Source organism: Trichechus manatus, unplaced genomic scaffold (genome assembly GCF_000243295.1).
Source record: "Trichechus manatus latirostris isolate Lorelei unplaced genomic scaffold, TriManLat1.0 scaffold00100, whole genome shotgun sequence".
Lineage (NCBI taxonomy): Eukaryota > Metazoa > Chordata > Mammalia > Sirenia > Trichechidae > Trichechus > Trichechus manatus.
The window spans coordinates 2,474,047-2,490,877 of NW_004444036.1; the positions used below are offsets into that span (position 1 = coordinate 2,474,047).

Genomic DNA, 16,831 nt, shown 5'->3' on the forward strand with positions numbered 1-16,831 from the left:
TTTTAGTTGAAAGTAGGATTCTGCTTACAAACTATTTCTGTTAGTTCAGGAGAGATAAAGGGCAGCGGGAAGGTGGTGATTGGTATTTGGTGAGGGAATGTTTATCAGACTTCGGCTCTGAAAAGACTGTCGATAGAGAGGAGGTGGAGAACTGGATATGTCTGTTAGGAAAAGAGAAGTGAAGGGAGGCAACTTGGAAGAAGCATTCTGCTACCAGCAACTACTAGGTGTTGTAGAGGCCTTTTCTCTGGTCTTAGGTGGCACAGCGGTTAAAGCAATTGACTGCTAACCGCAAGGTCGGCGGTTCGAAACTACCAGGGGCTCCACGGGAGAAAGATATGGCAGTCTACTTCTGTAGAGATTTACAGCCTTGAAAACGCTACGGGGTTGCTGTGAGTTGGAACCGACTCCACGGCAGTGGGTTTTAGAAGGCAATCAAATCGTCTCCCCCGGTTTCAGATGGCGGCACACAAGAAGGTCTACTTCAGTCATCCTGGCACTTTTGAGTAGTCTCAAGACATTGATACGTCTCATTCATTCCTGGTCTCTCACCATCTCTGCTCTTTGCCACCCACTCCCTCCCCCTTCTCCCTTTCCTTCCCTGACAGTGTTCTCAGGGGAGTAAGAAAGAGAATTTTGGAACCAAGAAATGAGGGGCTGGGGAAGAAAATGTTTTTTCACTCAGTTCTTGCTACTCTGTCCCAGAATATATTCCTAAACAATTGGGAGTCCCAGTCTGAAAAACATTGGAAAAGTGACTTTTCTTCTGCCTCTTTTCCTTTGCAGGAAACGCATGAAATTGTGGCAATCAAGAAATTCAAGGACAGTGAAGGTATATATATATTTTTTTCTTTTTTTCCCATAGTTTCCTTTTTGTCAGTAAGCATGTGGAAGAGGTGGGATCTAGCTGATTAGACCCTGCCTAAAATTTTAAAGTCACAGTCTCAGCAGGTAAACATAGCTTATTTATTATCATGCTTCCTTTGAAACATTTAATTACTTTTATGTGAATCTTTTCATATCTCATGATATTAGAAATTCCATCGTGGATTTTAAGGCACAATCAACATTGGAAATCTTGCTCCAAAGGCATGTTATCTAAGCTGTTTGTAAACATTATTAAAATGAGACAGCTGATTTGAAGTAAATACTTGTGCAGGTTCACACAAGTAGCGAGTGCTATGGAAAGTTTCATACTGGTTACTGTGATCTCCACTTCCTAGTCAACGTTAGAAATGCAAGGATAAGTGGTATGTAGATAGTATTGAGGGGATGATTTTATGTTTAGAATAACTCCTTGGGAGAATAAAAGCTTTTAGAGAAGAAATACCATACTTGGAGGCCTTGATCACACATCCAGACCATTTCAAATAGAGTATTAAGATTACCCTATGCTGGGCAAAAAAAAAAACAAAAACAAAAAACCAAAACCAAACCTATTGCCGCCGAGTCGATTCTAACCCATAGCGACCATATAGGACAGAGTAGAACTTCCCCCATAGAGTTTCCAAGGAGCACCTGGTGGATTCAAACTGCTGACCTTTTGGTTAGCAGCTGAACTCTTAACCACTGAGGTTCTTCATTTTCGGCTATCTCCTATATCGTTTTCATAGAAATGGCTATTGTGATCCATTACATTGATTTCAACACAGATGAGCCACAGCTCACCATTTGAAGAACAGTGCTATAGGGGTAAGAGGCACCAGCTTAGCGTCAACCTTCTTATCTAATTAGAAGTATGAAAACAGCAGTCGTAGCCTACCTTCATCGGTGTGCATTTACAAAGTACTGTAAGTCATCAGCCTGTATATTTGTGAACAGTTTCATCACTCTCACCTCAGACTTAGCAAACATTAAATAGCAAAAAAGGATCACAAACAAAAAAATCCTAGGATAGATCAAGTAGTATCTGATGCGGCGCAGCTCTGATGTGCTGGTTATGTGGAGCACATGCACATCAGCTGGGAACTTCAGCAGCCATTGTCTGGGCAGCCTTAAAGAGAAAGCAATAGAAAAATACTTTTAGCTTGTTCTGGGGTGGGGCGGGGGGAAGGCTTCAAATGGTGTACCTGTGGTCTAACAGGAAGCACTAGCCCCAGGCCAACCCATTATGAGACCATTGGAAATGAGCTCTTTGAGCAGTGACTTTGGGCTGACCACAGGTGGCCAAGAGAAAAATGGAGCTCTACTAAAAGAAGTGGTTGCAACAGGCAATCAAAGAACAACCTTCACAAATGTGTAAAGGACTTCTGGCTGTGCATTCATCCTGGAAGACACATCGTCAAACATCAGTTACTTATGACCAAAAATAATCGTTGTCATCACTTTTTTTTTTTAAAGCAGTGCAAATCTAGGCCACGTAATTCTTAGCTTTTTTTTTTCTTTTAAACTAAGCACCATATCCTTCCATTGTGTAAACATGGATCACAATCTTTAGTCAATGTATACCAATTCTTAGCTTCAGTTATATGGTATATTTTTACCTGCCTTATGAGGCCTTCAAGGAGCCCTGGTGGTGCAGTGGTTAAGCACTTGGCTGCTAACTGAAAAGTCAGTGGTTGGAACCCACTCGCCGCTCCTCGGGAGAAAGATGTGGCAGTCTGCTTCTATAAAGATTTACAGCCTTGGAAATTCTATGGGGCAGTTCTACTCTGTCCTACAGGGTTGCTATGAGTCGAAGTCGACTTGACAGCAACGGGTTATGAGACTCTCAGGGTGGCCATCAACTCCATTGAATCAATATTCGTTGAGCCCTGAGCCAGGTAGGAGCTATGAAGAAAAATTTGGTGTGGATACTTTTCAAGAGGCTTATGGCCCATTAGTAGAATTAAGTCATGTAAATAAATAACTGTAAAAGAGAGTAGAAAGCAGTCAGGCATAAAATTTGGATAATTTTGAGGCAAGAGAGGCTGTTTCTAGCTGGAGCATTAGGTAGTAAATGAATGGCTTAGACATTACAGAAAACATGTGATCTGCCCTTATTCCATTAAACCTATAAAACATTAATCAGCTTTGCCCTCATTCCTGCCAGACCAATATTGTATCACATACCTTACAGGCACATAGCCTTATCACCCACCTTGGAGATGTACACCTTTGTAAAAAAAAACCGGTTGCCATCGAGTCGGTTCCAACTCATAACGACCCTATAGGACAGAGTAGAACTGCCCCATGGGGTTTCTAAGGCTACAATCTTTACCGAAGCAGACTGCCACATCTTTCTCCCGTGGAGCTACTGGTGGTTTCGAACCGCCAACCTCTTGGTTAGCAACCGAGTGCTTAACCACTGCGCCACCAGGGCTCCTTGTACACTTTTGTAGGTACTCCTGAGTATACTTTTAGAGGGACACTTCCAAAACATTTCTGTGATATAATCTGAAGGCATACCCATATATTCATATACTTTGTAGTTCCAGTCCTATTGTAGATACATTTCCCTACTGTTTCAGTTCTCTCTGAGAGGTCTAGTACTCTCTTTTCTGTCTTTACCCTCTTCCTCCTGCCAGGGTAGTATCTTGCTTAGTGCAAAGAAAGGGAATGTGTGTGATGAACAACCCTTTTGGAGTGTGACATGTACATAGGTAGTCTAGTACAGGTTAGAATGTCCATTGAACCCCTGTGTAAATCATTTAATTCTGTGTCAGTTTTTCATCTTAGATTTCACTCAGGCCAGTTATAATAAACAGAGTTTCATGAGAATAGTGCCCTTGTTGTCATGTAGCTCTCATTAACCCCTTTAATTAGTTACTCTGTGAAATTATTCTTTGGACATACGATAGTGATTTTCCTAAATCCAATGTTTAAAAATCTTTGCGAAGATAATGAGATAATCCTGTAAAAACATTGTTAAGCTGAAATAGAATCTGAACTTGGTGTGACCCATGTTCAAGCTAATCAAGTATTTTCTCTCTGATGGTATCAAGGGATATTTTGTGAGAGTATATGTCACCTTTTGTTAATTTTAAAATGCTATGATAATGTACTTTCTTCTTAAATTCGTATGTATCCACAAATTGTGTAACACATTGTTGAAACTGTATTTTAAAGTAGACCACTATTTAGTTCAAGAGGTCCTTGTTGTCTCAGGATAATAAATCACTGCTTAAAATGGGAACCAAAAGTGCGTAGCAAATAAAAGGTTAGATTAGAACTTTCACTTGGGGAAATGAAACTAAAATTATGAAAATAAGTTTATCTTATAGTTAACACAGTTTTGGTTATAATAGCAACCGTGTGCTATTAGAAGAAAGAATCAAGTGTTATCTTTTGGGAGGAGGGGGATTTTTACAGTAAAATTGTAGGCTAGGCCAGTGAATGACTTTCATAATGAAGAGAGGGTCATTAAAAAATATATGCAAAAAAATTGGAAATCGATTTGGCGCTTCCTTAAAAAGCCAGAAATAGAAGTACCATACGATCCAACAATCCCACTCTTTGGAATATATCCTAGAGAAATAAGAGCCGTCACAAGAATAGATATATGCACACCCGTGTTCATTGCAGCAGTGTTCACGATAGCAAAAAGATGGAAACAACCTAGGTGCCCATCAACAGACGAATGGATAAATAAATTATAGTATATTCACACAGTGGAATAGTACGCAACAATAAAGAACAACAGTGAATCCATGAAACATCTTATAACATGGGGGAATCTGAAGGACATTATGCTGAGTGCGTTTAGTCAGTCACAGAAGGACAAATATTGTATAAGACAACTATTATAAAAACCCAATAAAAGGTTTAAACACAGAAGAAAACATTCTTTGACAATTACAAGGGTGGGGTGGGAGGGAAAGGGTTATTCACTAACTAGATAATAGACAAGAATTATCTTACGTGAAGGGAAGGACAGCACACACTATAGGAGAAGTCGGCACAAGTGGACTAAACCAAAGCTAAGAAGTTTCCTGAATACAATCAAACACTTCAGGGGACAGAGTAGCAGGGGTGGGGGTCTGGGAACCATGGTTTCAGGGGACATCTAGGTCAACTGGCATAACAAAGTTTATTAAGAAAATGTTCTGCATCCCACTTTGGTGAGTGGCATCTGGGGTCTTAAAAGCTGGTAAGCAGCCATCTAAGATGCATCAATTGGTCCCAATCCACCTGGAGTAAAGGAGAATGAAGAACACCAAAGACACAGGAAAATATTACCCCAAGAGACAAAAGGGCCATGTAAACCAGAGACTCCATCAGCCTGAGACCAGAAGAACTAGATGGTGCCCGGCTACCACCAATGACCGCCCTGACAGGGAACACAACAGAGAGTCCCTGATGGAGCAGGAGAAAAGTGAGGTGTGGAACTCAAATTCTAATGGTCTTCCTGAGACTAGGGGGACCCCAGAAGACATGGCTCCTGGACTCTCTGTTGGCCCAGAGCTGAAACCATTCCTGAAGCCAACTCTTCAGACAAAGATTGGACTGGACTATGGAACATAAAATGATACATGAAGAGTGTGCTTCTTAGCTCAAGTTGATACATGAGACTAAATGGGCAGCTCCTGTCCGGAGGCGAGATGAGAAAGCAGAGAGGGTCAGGAGCTTGTTGAATGGACATGGGAAATCAGGGGTGGAAAGGCAGAGTGTGCTGTCACAGTATAGGGAGAGCAACTAGGGTCACATAGCAATGTATGTGTAAATTTTTGTATGAGAAACTGACTTGAATTATAAACTTTGACTTAAAGCACAATAAAATAAGTATATGCAAAAAAATATATACAAAAACTAGATCCGTTTTCTCTTTATTTTCTTCTATTCCCATCTTTCCGTTTGGAGGCATCTGTTATGTCTTCGTTCTTGTCAGTTTTTTTATTCTCTAGTTGTTAGCTGATATAGCTCTATTAGATCATTTATCAGTGTCTTTGTGGATGAGTCTTACTGGGTGGGGATAAAAGTTCCTGTTAAAAGGGAGGAATGTTTGAGTGATGACAAATTTTTATCTGAGATCACTGTGTTAGTTTATTTTTCTTGTTCTGATAACTTCTGCTTCTTTACACATCTTAAACGTGGATTTTCGGATAATGAATTCTTAATGATACCCTGAATGATGGTATTATAAATTTGTCTATTAATGTAAATTGCCACAGGAAAACATTTACTAATAAACACCTAACTAGCCAATAAGAATTCTCCGTTGAATTAGCTTTGCTCAGTATTTGGATTTTCTGAGAAGAGAAAAATGACCATAAACCAAAAAGGTACTAGAGATTATTTAGTTAAAAGGCACTTTTGAGACTATGTATAATTATATGTTTCGCCTAATTCTCCTACCCTTCCTGTAATTCCAGAGCCCTGATGGCACAGTGGTTAAGAGTTCGGCTGCTAACCAAAAGGTTGGCAGTTCAAATCCACCAGCCGCTCCTTGGAAACCCTATGGGGCAGTTCTGCTCTGTTCACAGGGTCGCTATGAGTCGGAATCGACTCCATGGCAACAGGGTACGAGTTCTATAATTCCAGTCTTCTACAATGAGATTTGATATTCAGAAGATAATCTTCTATCACCGTTGGGTTAGTTCTCTCTCACACACACATATAAGTGTCTATGTCCTCAGTTTATTAAATAATCCAAGAGCACTAATTTAGACTAGATAGCTTTGGACCAGAAAGAGTTAAAAATATCGTCTATTCAGCCTTTACTTTAGGAGAGCTTGTGGTCTAGAATTTATTTTTGATGTACATTTGAATCCCCTGATACAGCAACAGCTTTTGCTTCTTTTCGGTCTTTCCCTGAATGTACAGATGATGGGGTGAAGGGAGTTCCTCCTACTTGCCTCTGGGCCTTGGTACATGTCAAGGAGCCAGACTTTGAGGGTGCTGTGTAGCAACCCACATCTAAAATGGGATCTAGGTTGTGTCTCTGCTTTCATATAAAATAAAGTTGCCTGCATTTCATATCCTGCTGCTGCTTATGTTTTTCATAGATAAATATTTGGGGGGAATGGACATATTTATTCTTCTTAATTATTAGAAAATGTTTAATTGCTATCTATTCTTCAATTTATTTCATCCTTATTTTTACCCAGACACTAGAAAACTCTGTACTGCTCTCTGGATCAGGGACACTCTGGTCTCTTATTTTGTATAATGGTAGAAAACAAGAGTTCACAACCTTTGGACCTCAAATTCAAGAACCTGGCCCCTCTCTAAGAGGCCTTGAAACAAAATTTCCAATCCTTGGTCAGACAGAGAATTCAGTTAACCAAGATATTCTGTGCTTGAACTTTCTGGCTAGTCATGATTTTACCACACTTCCTTTTAATGTACAAAATGGAGCTCTTTGAAGTTTCAGGAATTCTGGGATTTGGTGAACATTTTGGGTTTTACTTGTCACACCTTTCATGATTTAATAAATTTCCATTGTGCTTTTACCTGGCCTTCATCTCTGAAGATTTAAGGAGTCTCATCTATTTCAGTATATATGACAACAGCACCATCATTCAAACACCTCCCCCCTCCCCCCTTTTCCAGGCGATGTTAATTTCTCTCCTGTTGATATTCCTTTTTCAATCAGGGCAACCAGACTCAAACATGGTACCCCCTGTGGTTTTGTACAGGAATAGTATACTTGTTCAAGTATACCTGTTTAAAGGTCCTTTTTCTCTTTCTTTTTTAGCTGCTTTGGCTACACAGGAATATCAGGTTTATGCTTTCATAAAGTAGGTTACAGCTATTCCTGAATTTCTTTTCCAAGCCCACAGTTCTTTAAAAATAGAGTATCTGCTCATCTTTAGGTTTTCTCTTTTCATCACATACTTATCTTTGAATTTCTTTTGCTCCAGTGCTCTTTCTCTTTCTTCTTAAAAGTTGTTCTCTTTTACTTTAGTGAATCTCCCTCCTTGATTTTTAGGTGTATTAACTAGCCTTACTGGCAAGCTCTAGAAGTAGGTCATTTTTGTTTGTTTTCTCCTCTACCATTTAGTTATCACTCAGTAGGAGATGATAGATAGATAGACAGACAGACATATATACATATATATGTGTGTGTACATGGAAACCCTGTTGGTGTAGTGGTTAAGAGCTATGGCTGCTAACCAAAAGGTTGGCAGTTCGAATCCACCAGATGCTTCTTGGAAACCCTACGGGGCAGTTCTACTCTGTCCTCTAGGGTCGCCATGAGTTGGTGTCGAGTCGATGGCAATGGGTTTGGTTTGTTTTTTTGTGTGTGTGTATATACACATATAACTTTTTCAGAGTTGCTGCCTGCATTAAGCCAAACACCTTCACTGGTACCCAGGTGACAAGTTAGATCAGCATGCACGTAAACAGGTATTACATTAAATTATAGACTCTTAAACCTTGAAGGAACCTTCAGAATAATGTAGTATAGCCCTACCCCAATTTTCAGATGAGGAACCCAGGGCCCCAAGTTACACAGCTAGTGTGTGATTAACTGAGACTAAAATGCAGTCCCTGGAATCTTCATTGATTTCTTCTTCCACCCATACTGTGCTGCTTTGCTGCTCAGTTAGGCAGTTAAAAAACAAACAAACAAACAAAATGTTGCTATTGAGTTGATTCTGACTCATAGTGACTCTATAGGACAGAGTAGAACTTCCCCATAGGGTTTCCAAGGCTGTAATCTTTATGGAAGCAGACTGCCAAAAAATCTTTCTTCCCTGGAACCGCTGGTGAGTTCGAACCACTGACCTTTCAGTTAGCAGCCGAGTGCTTATCCACTGTGCCTCCAGGCCTCCTTCAGTTAGGTAGTAGCAGAGTCTAAACCTGAACCTGTGTGTTCTGAGTTACTCACCAAAGCTCACTGCATTATGCCCTACCACCTGTGTCCCTGTGTTCTACTTAGGCCATTTTTGAGTAGATAAGATAGAACATCACCCCCGGTTCATTCGCCGTGAGAAAGTTAGCATGGCATGAGGGCAGCATCTGACCTCTTCTAACTTCACGAGGGGGAAGGAGAATCCAGATCAGCAGCCCAAGGCTGGTTCCTATGAGTCAGAGGTCAGACATACCTCCTCTCTTCACCATCTTTACCAATTCTGACACCAACCATCCCTCCCACGGCACTCTCTACTTCTCTGCTGGGTTCAATAATTCCTTGCAGTGGCCACACAGAACTCACAGACAATACTCATGATTATGTGGTTTATTAGGAGAAGTAACATTTACAATTCAGGCTCAGGAACACTCAGGATACAGTTCTTCCATCAGGACAGCCTCTTCCCAGCTGTGCTCACAGGCACAACTCTCTGGCCCCTCGGTCTCTGCCCTGCTCAGGCAAGTGTTACAAAGCTCTTTTAGCTTTGCTGATAAGTGCCCAAAGGCACCTCACTCTGCCAATAAGCCTTAGCCAAAGGCATCTGGCTCTAGCTCCATGGGTCGGCAGACCTTACTCCAAAAAGTGCCCAGAGGCACCCTACTCCTCCAGGAAACCTCCTGCCCATAGACACTCAGTCTTCTCACCCTGTGGGCCAGGAAGCCCGCTATGCTGTCTACTGCCAGTCTCTCCTGCCGCCGTTTTGCGGCCACCGCTTCTTGCTGTTTTCAGTGTTGCAGCTCTCTTTCCTGCTCCCCCTCCCCCTGCCCTGCAGGGATCCCAGGTACAAAGGACATGCTCTGCTCTTAGCCCTTCTTCCATGGTGGTGGTGAGATACTCTGTTTCCCGCCTCTGGGATGGCAATTTTTAAGCCTAGCAAGATGACAAAACTGACCAGTCCCTTTGGTGGACTACATTTACCTTATTCACGCAGTCCTGCCCAGTCACTTGGGTGGAAGTTACAAGACCATGGTGATACAGGCCACACAAAAGCAATCCATCACACCACACTTTCTAGACTTGGCTTCTTCATTTTTAAACTAGGGGAGCTAAATAAATAATCCACCACACTTATTTCAGCTAGAATACTGTGCTTTTTGTGCTAATTTCAGTGAGTTGTGCTGCTATCTTAAAAAAAAAAGAAAAGACTTCACTGAAGCACTCTGCTACTTCCTGAACCTCTGAGGAGATACCCATGTGTATGTGGAACGTGCGTTCCTTTTCCCCGTCACCTGATTGTTTAGTGCCACAATTTTCATCCTCAGTACAGGGTAGGCCAGGAGCCTTAAAAGTACTTAGACAAAAATTACAGGATATACCAAATAATGAAGATTGTACATTTTGCTTGCACTTAGGAGATTAATAAAGCCACTTCCTGTCTCTTCCCATTCATTATAGTCTTAGTGCTGAAGGGCTTACCTCAAATTTTAATACCCATGACTCACATAAATTAGAAAAGTTTTCATTTCATAAAAGAGATAGGCTGCTCGAAAGAGGTTGTTTTGACACTATATGCTAGGTGATTTTGTGAGCTGCTTTTTGAAGATTCCTTTTTCTTCTTCTGTAACCATTGTTTAGTGGAGTCAGCACAGATTTGAATAATGTATAGATAACCAACGTGCCAAAATTCCATGAAGTTTAGACTCATAATAAGATTTTAATGAAAGGAATCACAGATTATTAGATTTGGAAATGGTCATAGGATTTGTGTGTGTGTGCATAGCCCGTTTATTTTACAGATGAGGAGTTAAGTGCTGTGACCAAGGTCAGACACTGTTAGTTGGTTAAAAGACCAAAATCTAGGTCTCCCAAGTCATACTCCAGTGTTCCTTCTGCTGAAGCCATTCTGATTTGGCCATTCTGAAATAGCTTGATCAGTTAGCAAAGTGAAACTGCCACAAGTTGATAATAATACAGAGCTCCCATTTTGCAGTTACTTTTTGGGTACCAGTAATTCACAAAGATTTTGATTAGGAAGATACACCAGCTGTATTTACTTAGTGACTTTGTTACAACATTTATTTGTACTCAGCTGCAGCATAGTTTTATGATGTGTATTTACAGATTAACTATATATATGTATATATATATATATGCAGCAGTGGGCTCAAACATAGCAATGATTTTAAGGATGGTGCCAGGACTAGGCAGTATTTCATTCTGTTTTACATAGGGTCATTGTGAGTCAGAACCGACTCGATGGCACCTAACAACAACAACAACATACTGATATATTTATATATATTAATATTCATTCTTGACCCTGAATACTGTCAGTTTTATGGATCCTCCATTTTTCATAATCACACAGAAGACAACCTGGAGCAGAGGAGGATAAGTCAAAATAAATTCAGTTTGTTTTATTGCCTGACAAGCAGGTCTTTTCAAAGTTCTAGAGGGAGAAAGCTGAGAAACCACTGTACTCAAAACTGAGAGGGTAAAGTGCCTGTGTTTTGCCATCACATTGGTTCCTCCTGTGTCTTAAATGAATAAGGAAGAGCTAGCCATATATGGGAGCCCCAGAGGTGCAGTAGTTAAGCGCTTGGCTGCTAACCAAAAGGTTGGCGGTTCAAACCCACCAGCCGCTCCGTGCGAGAAAGATGTGGCAGTCTACTTCTGTAAAGATTACAGCCTAGGAAACTCTATGGGGCAGTTCTACTCTGTCCTATAGGGTCACTATGAGTTGGAATCGACTTGACAGCAGTGGGTTTGGTTGGGTGTAGCCATACATGAGCAAAGACACCTCATGGCACCGTTGAAAGCATTCATGTGGGAAGTATTTATTGATCACTTCCTTTGTGTCAGCTACTGTCCTAGATGGTTGGGTATATGTTATTGAACAAAAGACCTTAGACTTGTCCTCCTAGAGCTCTTGGTTTAGCAGGGGTACCCATATAGATGCTAAACCAGGAAGCAAACAAATATATAAATAAAAATTATGAGAAGGCCTGAGAAAGAAGAATCCAGAGTACTTTGATAAGGAATAATAGGGATGGGGGCCTACTTGACTTAGTGGTCTCGGAAAGCCTCTTGAGGAGTAGCATTGAAACTGAATGCCAAAGGAGGAACCAGCATGGAGAGTCTGGGTAGTACAATGAGCATTCTAGGCAGACGGGACAAATGATAAAGGCCCTAAAGGTTAAAAAAAAAAAAAAAAAAAAGTTGAGGTTATTTTGAGACTGAAAGACTAATAGGAGTGAGAAGGAGAGGGGTATGAGATGGGGATGGAGAGGCAGGCAGGGACCAGATCGTGAGTAATCAGCGTATTTGTCTCTTGCTGAATTACTTCCTTGTTAGAAGATCATCGGATTCTTATTGAGATCTATGTGCATGCTGTCTTTTAGAGAGAGATGAATTTTAGTTTGATTACCCCAGGCTTGAGAGTGACTTGGATGGGATATCAGAGAAGAGGATTGCCAATATATTCTTCTTTATAAGACTTGTGTTCCCTAGGCTTCAGCAGCTGGAGCTATAGTAGCATTCTAACACTCACAAGACACCATTTCTCTGGATCAGCCCCAATTTGCAGAACAGCTGGTGCTGTGTCCCCCTCACCATTTTCTGAGCCACTTTAGGAGGTCCCCTGATCGCATCTCATACATCCCCCCTACTGCTAGATGGCATCCGCTGTTTCATGCTGTTTTACTCCTGACGTTGGCCTGTGTATACCCATCTCTGACTTGGCCACCCTTATGTGGGCTGACCTGGTTCACTGCTTAGGCCATTGCTGACCTTTCCTGCTGCTGCTTCTTGCCTTCTGATAGGCAGCCTCTCTCTCTCTGTTCCTTTCTCATCTGTGTTCCAGCATTCTCCAACAATTATCATTGCTGAAGTAGGGAGAACACTTCACTTGTGTAATGAGTTCACAAAGGAGTGTTGACTTTAGGTTCCCTGTTTGCTACAGATATTCTGGTGCTACAAAGCCTGTGATTTTATTCATCTCTCCTCTTTAAACACGTTTGAATGGACGTTGGGATAGGGACTGAAAGAAAAAATAATCTGAAAAGTACTCCTTGTACTGCATTAGAATCTTCCTCTCCTTTTGTCCCCATTCAGCCTCTTTTTCCTCTTGTGTACCTTGCTTAGGAAGCATGTCTTCCTACAAGACATCTTAGTCTTTCTTGCTCCCATCCCCAAGCTCCATTTTCTTCCTCCCCAAACTTTCCAAGACATGCCTGAATCTGAGAGTTGCACACCTTAGACTTAGCTAGGATTTTGGCCCTTAGCCAAAACCTTGGGGCCAAATGTGTTTTTAGAATTAATAAATTTGGGGGTTTTGGAATGGAAATGTGGCATATTACTCTCGCACCCTGTAATCAAGTGCTATTTCTGTAGCATAACATATGAATATTCATATTACATGGGATAAGCAAAGACTATAAATGGCCTCATGTCAGTTCAGGTCAGGTTTTGCCTCTAAATGAATTTACCATAAAGTTAGAAAAAGCTTTCAGTTTTTAGAGTGTTTTTTAAATTTTGGAATTGCAAATAAGAGATTCTAAACCTGTACATATATACGTAAACATGGTAGTTACAATTTCCCAGCTAAGTCTAAAGCTATCATAAAAACTCATTTAAAATGAAATATTACCTTCTTTGCCTCCCACCCCCAGTTAATACATTAGAGTTAATGTGACTTTTGTTCTTCCTCCGTGTCTGTGGAGGTTGTCGTGGGTGAAGTTGATGATATGGAAAGATATATTAGTATCAGTTCATTATCCCAGTACAGCTATACCATCTGGGATGGACAGATGGACATGCCACAGGATGACAACAGGAACCTACGGCAGCTGTTGTTCAGAGGGAAGAGCAGACACTGTTAGAATTCCCTGAAACTTGACCTCAGGGTGCCTTGGGACGCCTGGCACACGACCCCTGCTCCTCAAGGTGACTCACATGCAGCTGGAGGAAGAGAAATGCTCTTTAAAGCCAAAACTTCAGACCGTCCTTAAAAACATGAACTGTTACAGACGCTGCACAGGACTCCTCCGCACATTGCTGTGGTTGATTCCTTATAACCCTTTTGAACTCTGCTTAGGTACCCGTAGCCTTCTTCCTCCACATGGAGTGGTGTCGTTAAAATGACAGTGGGTTCATATGTTGCACCTGTACATGTGTATTTTACATATATACTTTGAAATAAATAATATAAGAAAATACAAGCAGAAAATCAGGTTCATGCTGGTCAAGTAAGCCTTTTCTTTAAGTTTCTCCTTCTCGATCCTTTCAGCAAGAAAATGTGTTATTGAATGTTCCATCCTTGGACTTTTTATGCAAAGTGGAAGATGGAAGGGGTGTGTTGTCAGTATGCTTGGAATTCTTTGAATAGTGGTTTGAAAGCTTTAATTTGACTCTATTCACCATTGTTTACATTCTAGAAAATGAAGAAGTCAAGGAAACGACTTTACGAGAGCTTAAAATGCTTCGTACCCTCAAACAAGAAAACATTGTGGAGTTAAAAGAGGCCTTTCGCCGGAGAGGAAAGTTGTACTTGGTGTTTGAGTATGTTGAAAAAGTAAGTCACTGATTGACACGATGCAGATTTGCTTGATTCTTCTATTTCGGGCTGTTTCTGACATTATTGAAGGAAATATTATTACCTAGCATGGCTTGTGAATGTACTCATAACTTAAGGACTTTAAAAAGGAAAGTATTATCCATAATCATGAAAAGTACTAAAATATATTTGATAATTTTATACAATTTAACTTAACAGTTTAAACTTTTTAGGTTTAAACAATGCACTGATTTGATTTCTGAAGTCCTAGAATCTATGTCCAGCACGTAATTTTTAGACTTCATTTATTAAACCTAAAGCAAGGCCTCAGAGCAGGTCAGGGAAATTGACGATGACAGTACTGGATGACCGAGGTGTGTGAAAGATGCCATGCAAGCAGAGGACACAGTCTGAATCCAAAGGAAGGTGGTGAGTGAGCGGGCTCAGGAAGCAGTCTTTTGTGAATTACCGGTGCTTTGACTTCATATGAGGGAAGGAGACATGCTAGAGGGAAGATGAGGCCTGGGGAGGTAAATGACACTACAGACAAGGACTTGGAAGCCTAGGAGAAAAGAAGAAAAGCATGCGTTGTTCAAGTTGTCTGCATGCTTGCAATAGCATGTTTTGTAAAAAGTAGTCTCTACCATATTCTCACACAAATGACACACACTTCATACATTTTTGCCAGCGGCGCAACCCCCTCCCACGTTGTTTTCATATCTACGCTATGCGTGTTATATGTGTGGGCACATTATTTACATGAGCATGTTATTTGTGAAGATACAGTACTTATTAGTAATCATTTTAATGTAAACTAAGGGCAACTGGGCACTATAGTAACCAATATTGTGTGCTTAGTGAATTTCGTGGAGAGTAGCTGACCTACAGCAGTTGGTTATTGTCAAGAATTTAAACAAATAAGTGCCGTAACAATGGGAGAATAAACAGGAGCCAGAGGTTTCCTTGATGAGCAAATAGGTGGCCTTTCCTGTGTTATTCTCCAAAGATTAAAGCTCGGAGAGGTTTATATTTGCCTTAGGTCGGTTCCAAATGTCTTAAACTGGAGAGTATCACCATCATCATCACGAAAGGGAAAGCAGTGTTGCCGAGATGACTGACCAGTAATGTAGCTTCTGAATTAATTGAGCCTCTACAAACTATTTTTCAAATTAAAAAATATATATAGTAATTGTATTACCAACAAAACTTGAAAATATATAATGTTCTTTGTAATTTTAAATCACTCTTTTATGTTTATCTTCCAAAATCCATTTTAAGGTTTCTTTTTTTTTTCTTGTGTCAGTTTCAAGGTACTCATAAGATACCTTCCCTGCCAAAATAAAACTAAAAGTTAATATTTTTTATTTTTATTTTCTGTGTTTTTATTGTACTTCAGGTGAAGGTTTACAGAACAAATAGTTTCTCATTAAACAGTATACATATTGTTTTATGACATTGGTTAACAACCCCACAACATGTCAACCCTCTAACTTCTTGACCTTTGTTTTTTTTTTTGGTGAAAATATACATAGCCAAAGATACACCGTTTCAAAAATTTCTACATGCACCATTCAGTGACGTCGACTACGCTCTTCCAGTTGTGCTGCTATTCTCACTTTAGATGAAGGCTTACAGAACAAAATAGTTTCTCATTAAATAGTTAGTACACATGTTGCCCTATGACAATGGTTAACAACCCCACTACATCATGTCAACACTGTTCTCACTCAACCTTGGGTTCCCTATCACCAGCTTTCCTGTCCCCTCCTGCCTCACCCCTGGGCTGGTGTGCCCATTTAGTCTCGTTTTGTTGTATGGGGCTGTCTAATTTTCTGCTGAAGGGTGGATCTCAGGAGTGACTTCACCACTGAGCTAAAAGGGTGTCTGGGGGCCGTACTCTCAGGGTTTCTCCAGTCTCTTTCAGACCAGTAAATCTGGTCTTTTTAGTGTGTGTTAGAATTTTGTTCTACATCCTTCTCCAGCTCTGTCCAGAACCCTCTGTTGTGATCCCGGTCAGAGCAGTTGGTGGTAGCCGGGCACCATCTAGCCGTACTGGACTCAGTCTGGTGGAGGCCTTGGTAGCTGTGGACCATTAGTCCTTCGGACTAATCTTTTCCTTGTATCCTGTTCTCTTCGTTCTCCCTAGTTCCCAAAGAGGTGAGACCGGTGGAGTATCTTAGATGGCTGCTCACAAGCTTTTTGTTCTTTTTTTAAAATTGTACTTTAGATGAAGGTTCACAGAATAGACTAGCTTCTCATTAAACAGTACACATGTTTTGTGACATTGGTTACCAATCTCATGACATGTCAACACTGTCCCTTCTTGACCTTGGGTTCCCTATTACCAGCTTTCCTGTCCCCTCCTGCCTTCTAGTCCTTGTCCCTGTACTCTTGTGCCCCATTAATCTCGTTTTGTTCTATGGGGCTGTCTAATCTTTGGCTGAAGGGTGAACCTCCGGAGTGACTTCATTACTGAGCTAAAAGGGTGTCTGGGGGCCATACTCTCAGGGTTTCTCCAGTCTGTCAGGCCAGTAGGCCTGGTCTTTTTTTGTGAGTTAGAA

General features: G+C 40.9%; 1 protein-coding gene across 1 annotated transcript in view; it reads left to right on the forward strand.

Moving 5' to 3' along the window:
- CDKL5 (cyclin dependent kinase like 5) overlaps nucleotides 1–16,831 on the forward strand; it is a 155,086-nt gene that overhangs the window by 72,902 nt on the left and 65,353 nt on the right. Inside the window, exons 4-5 of the mRNA XM_004382822.2 lie at nucleotides 787–832; nucleotides 14,152–14,288. Coding sequence (XP_004382879.1) covers nucleotides 787–832; nucleotides 14,152–14,288 — 183 coding nt within the window. The remainder of the gene's footprint in view (nucleotides 1–786; nucleotides 833–14,151; nucleotides 14,289–16,831) is intronic.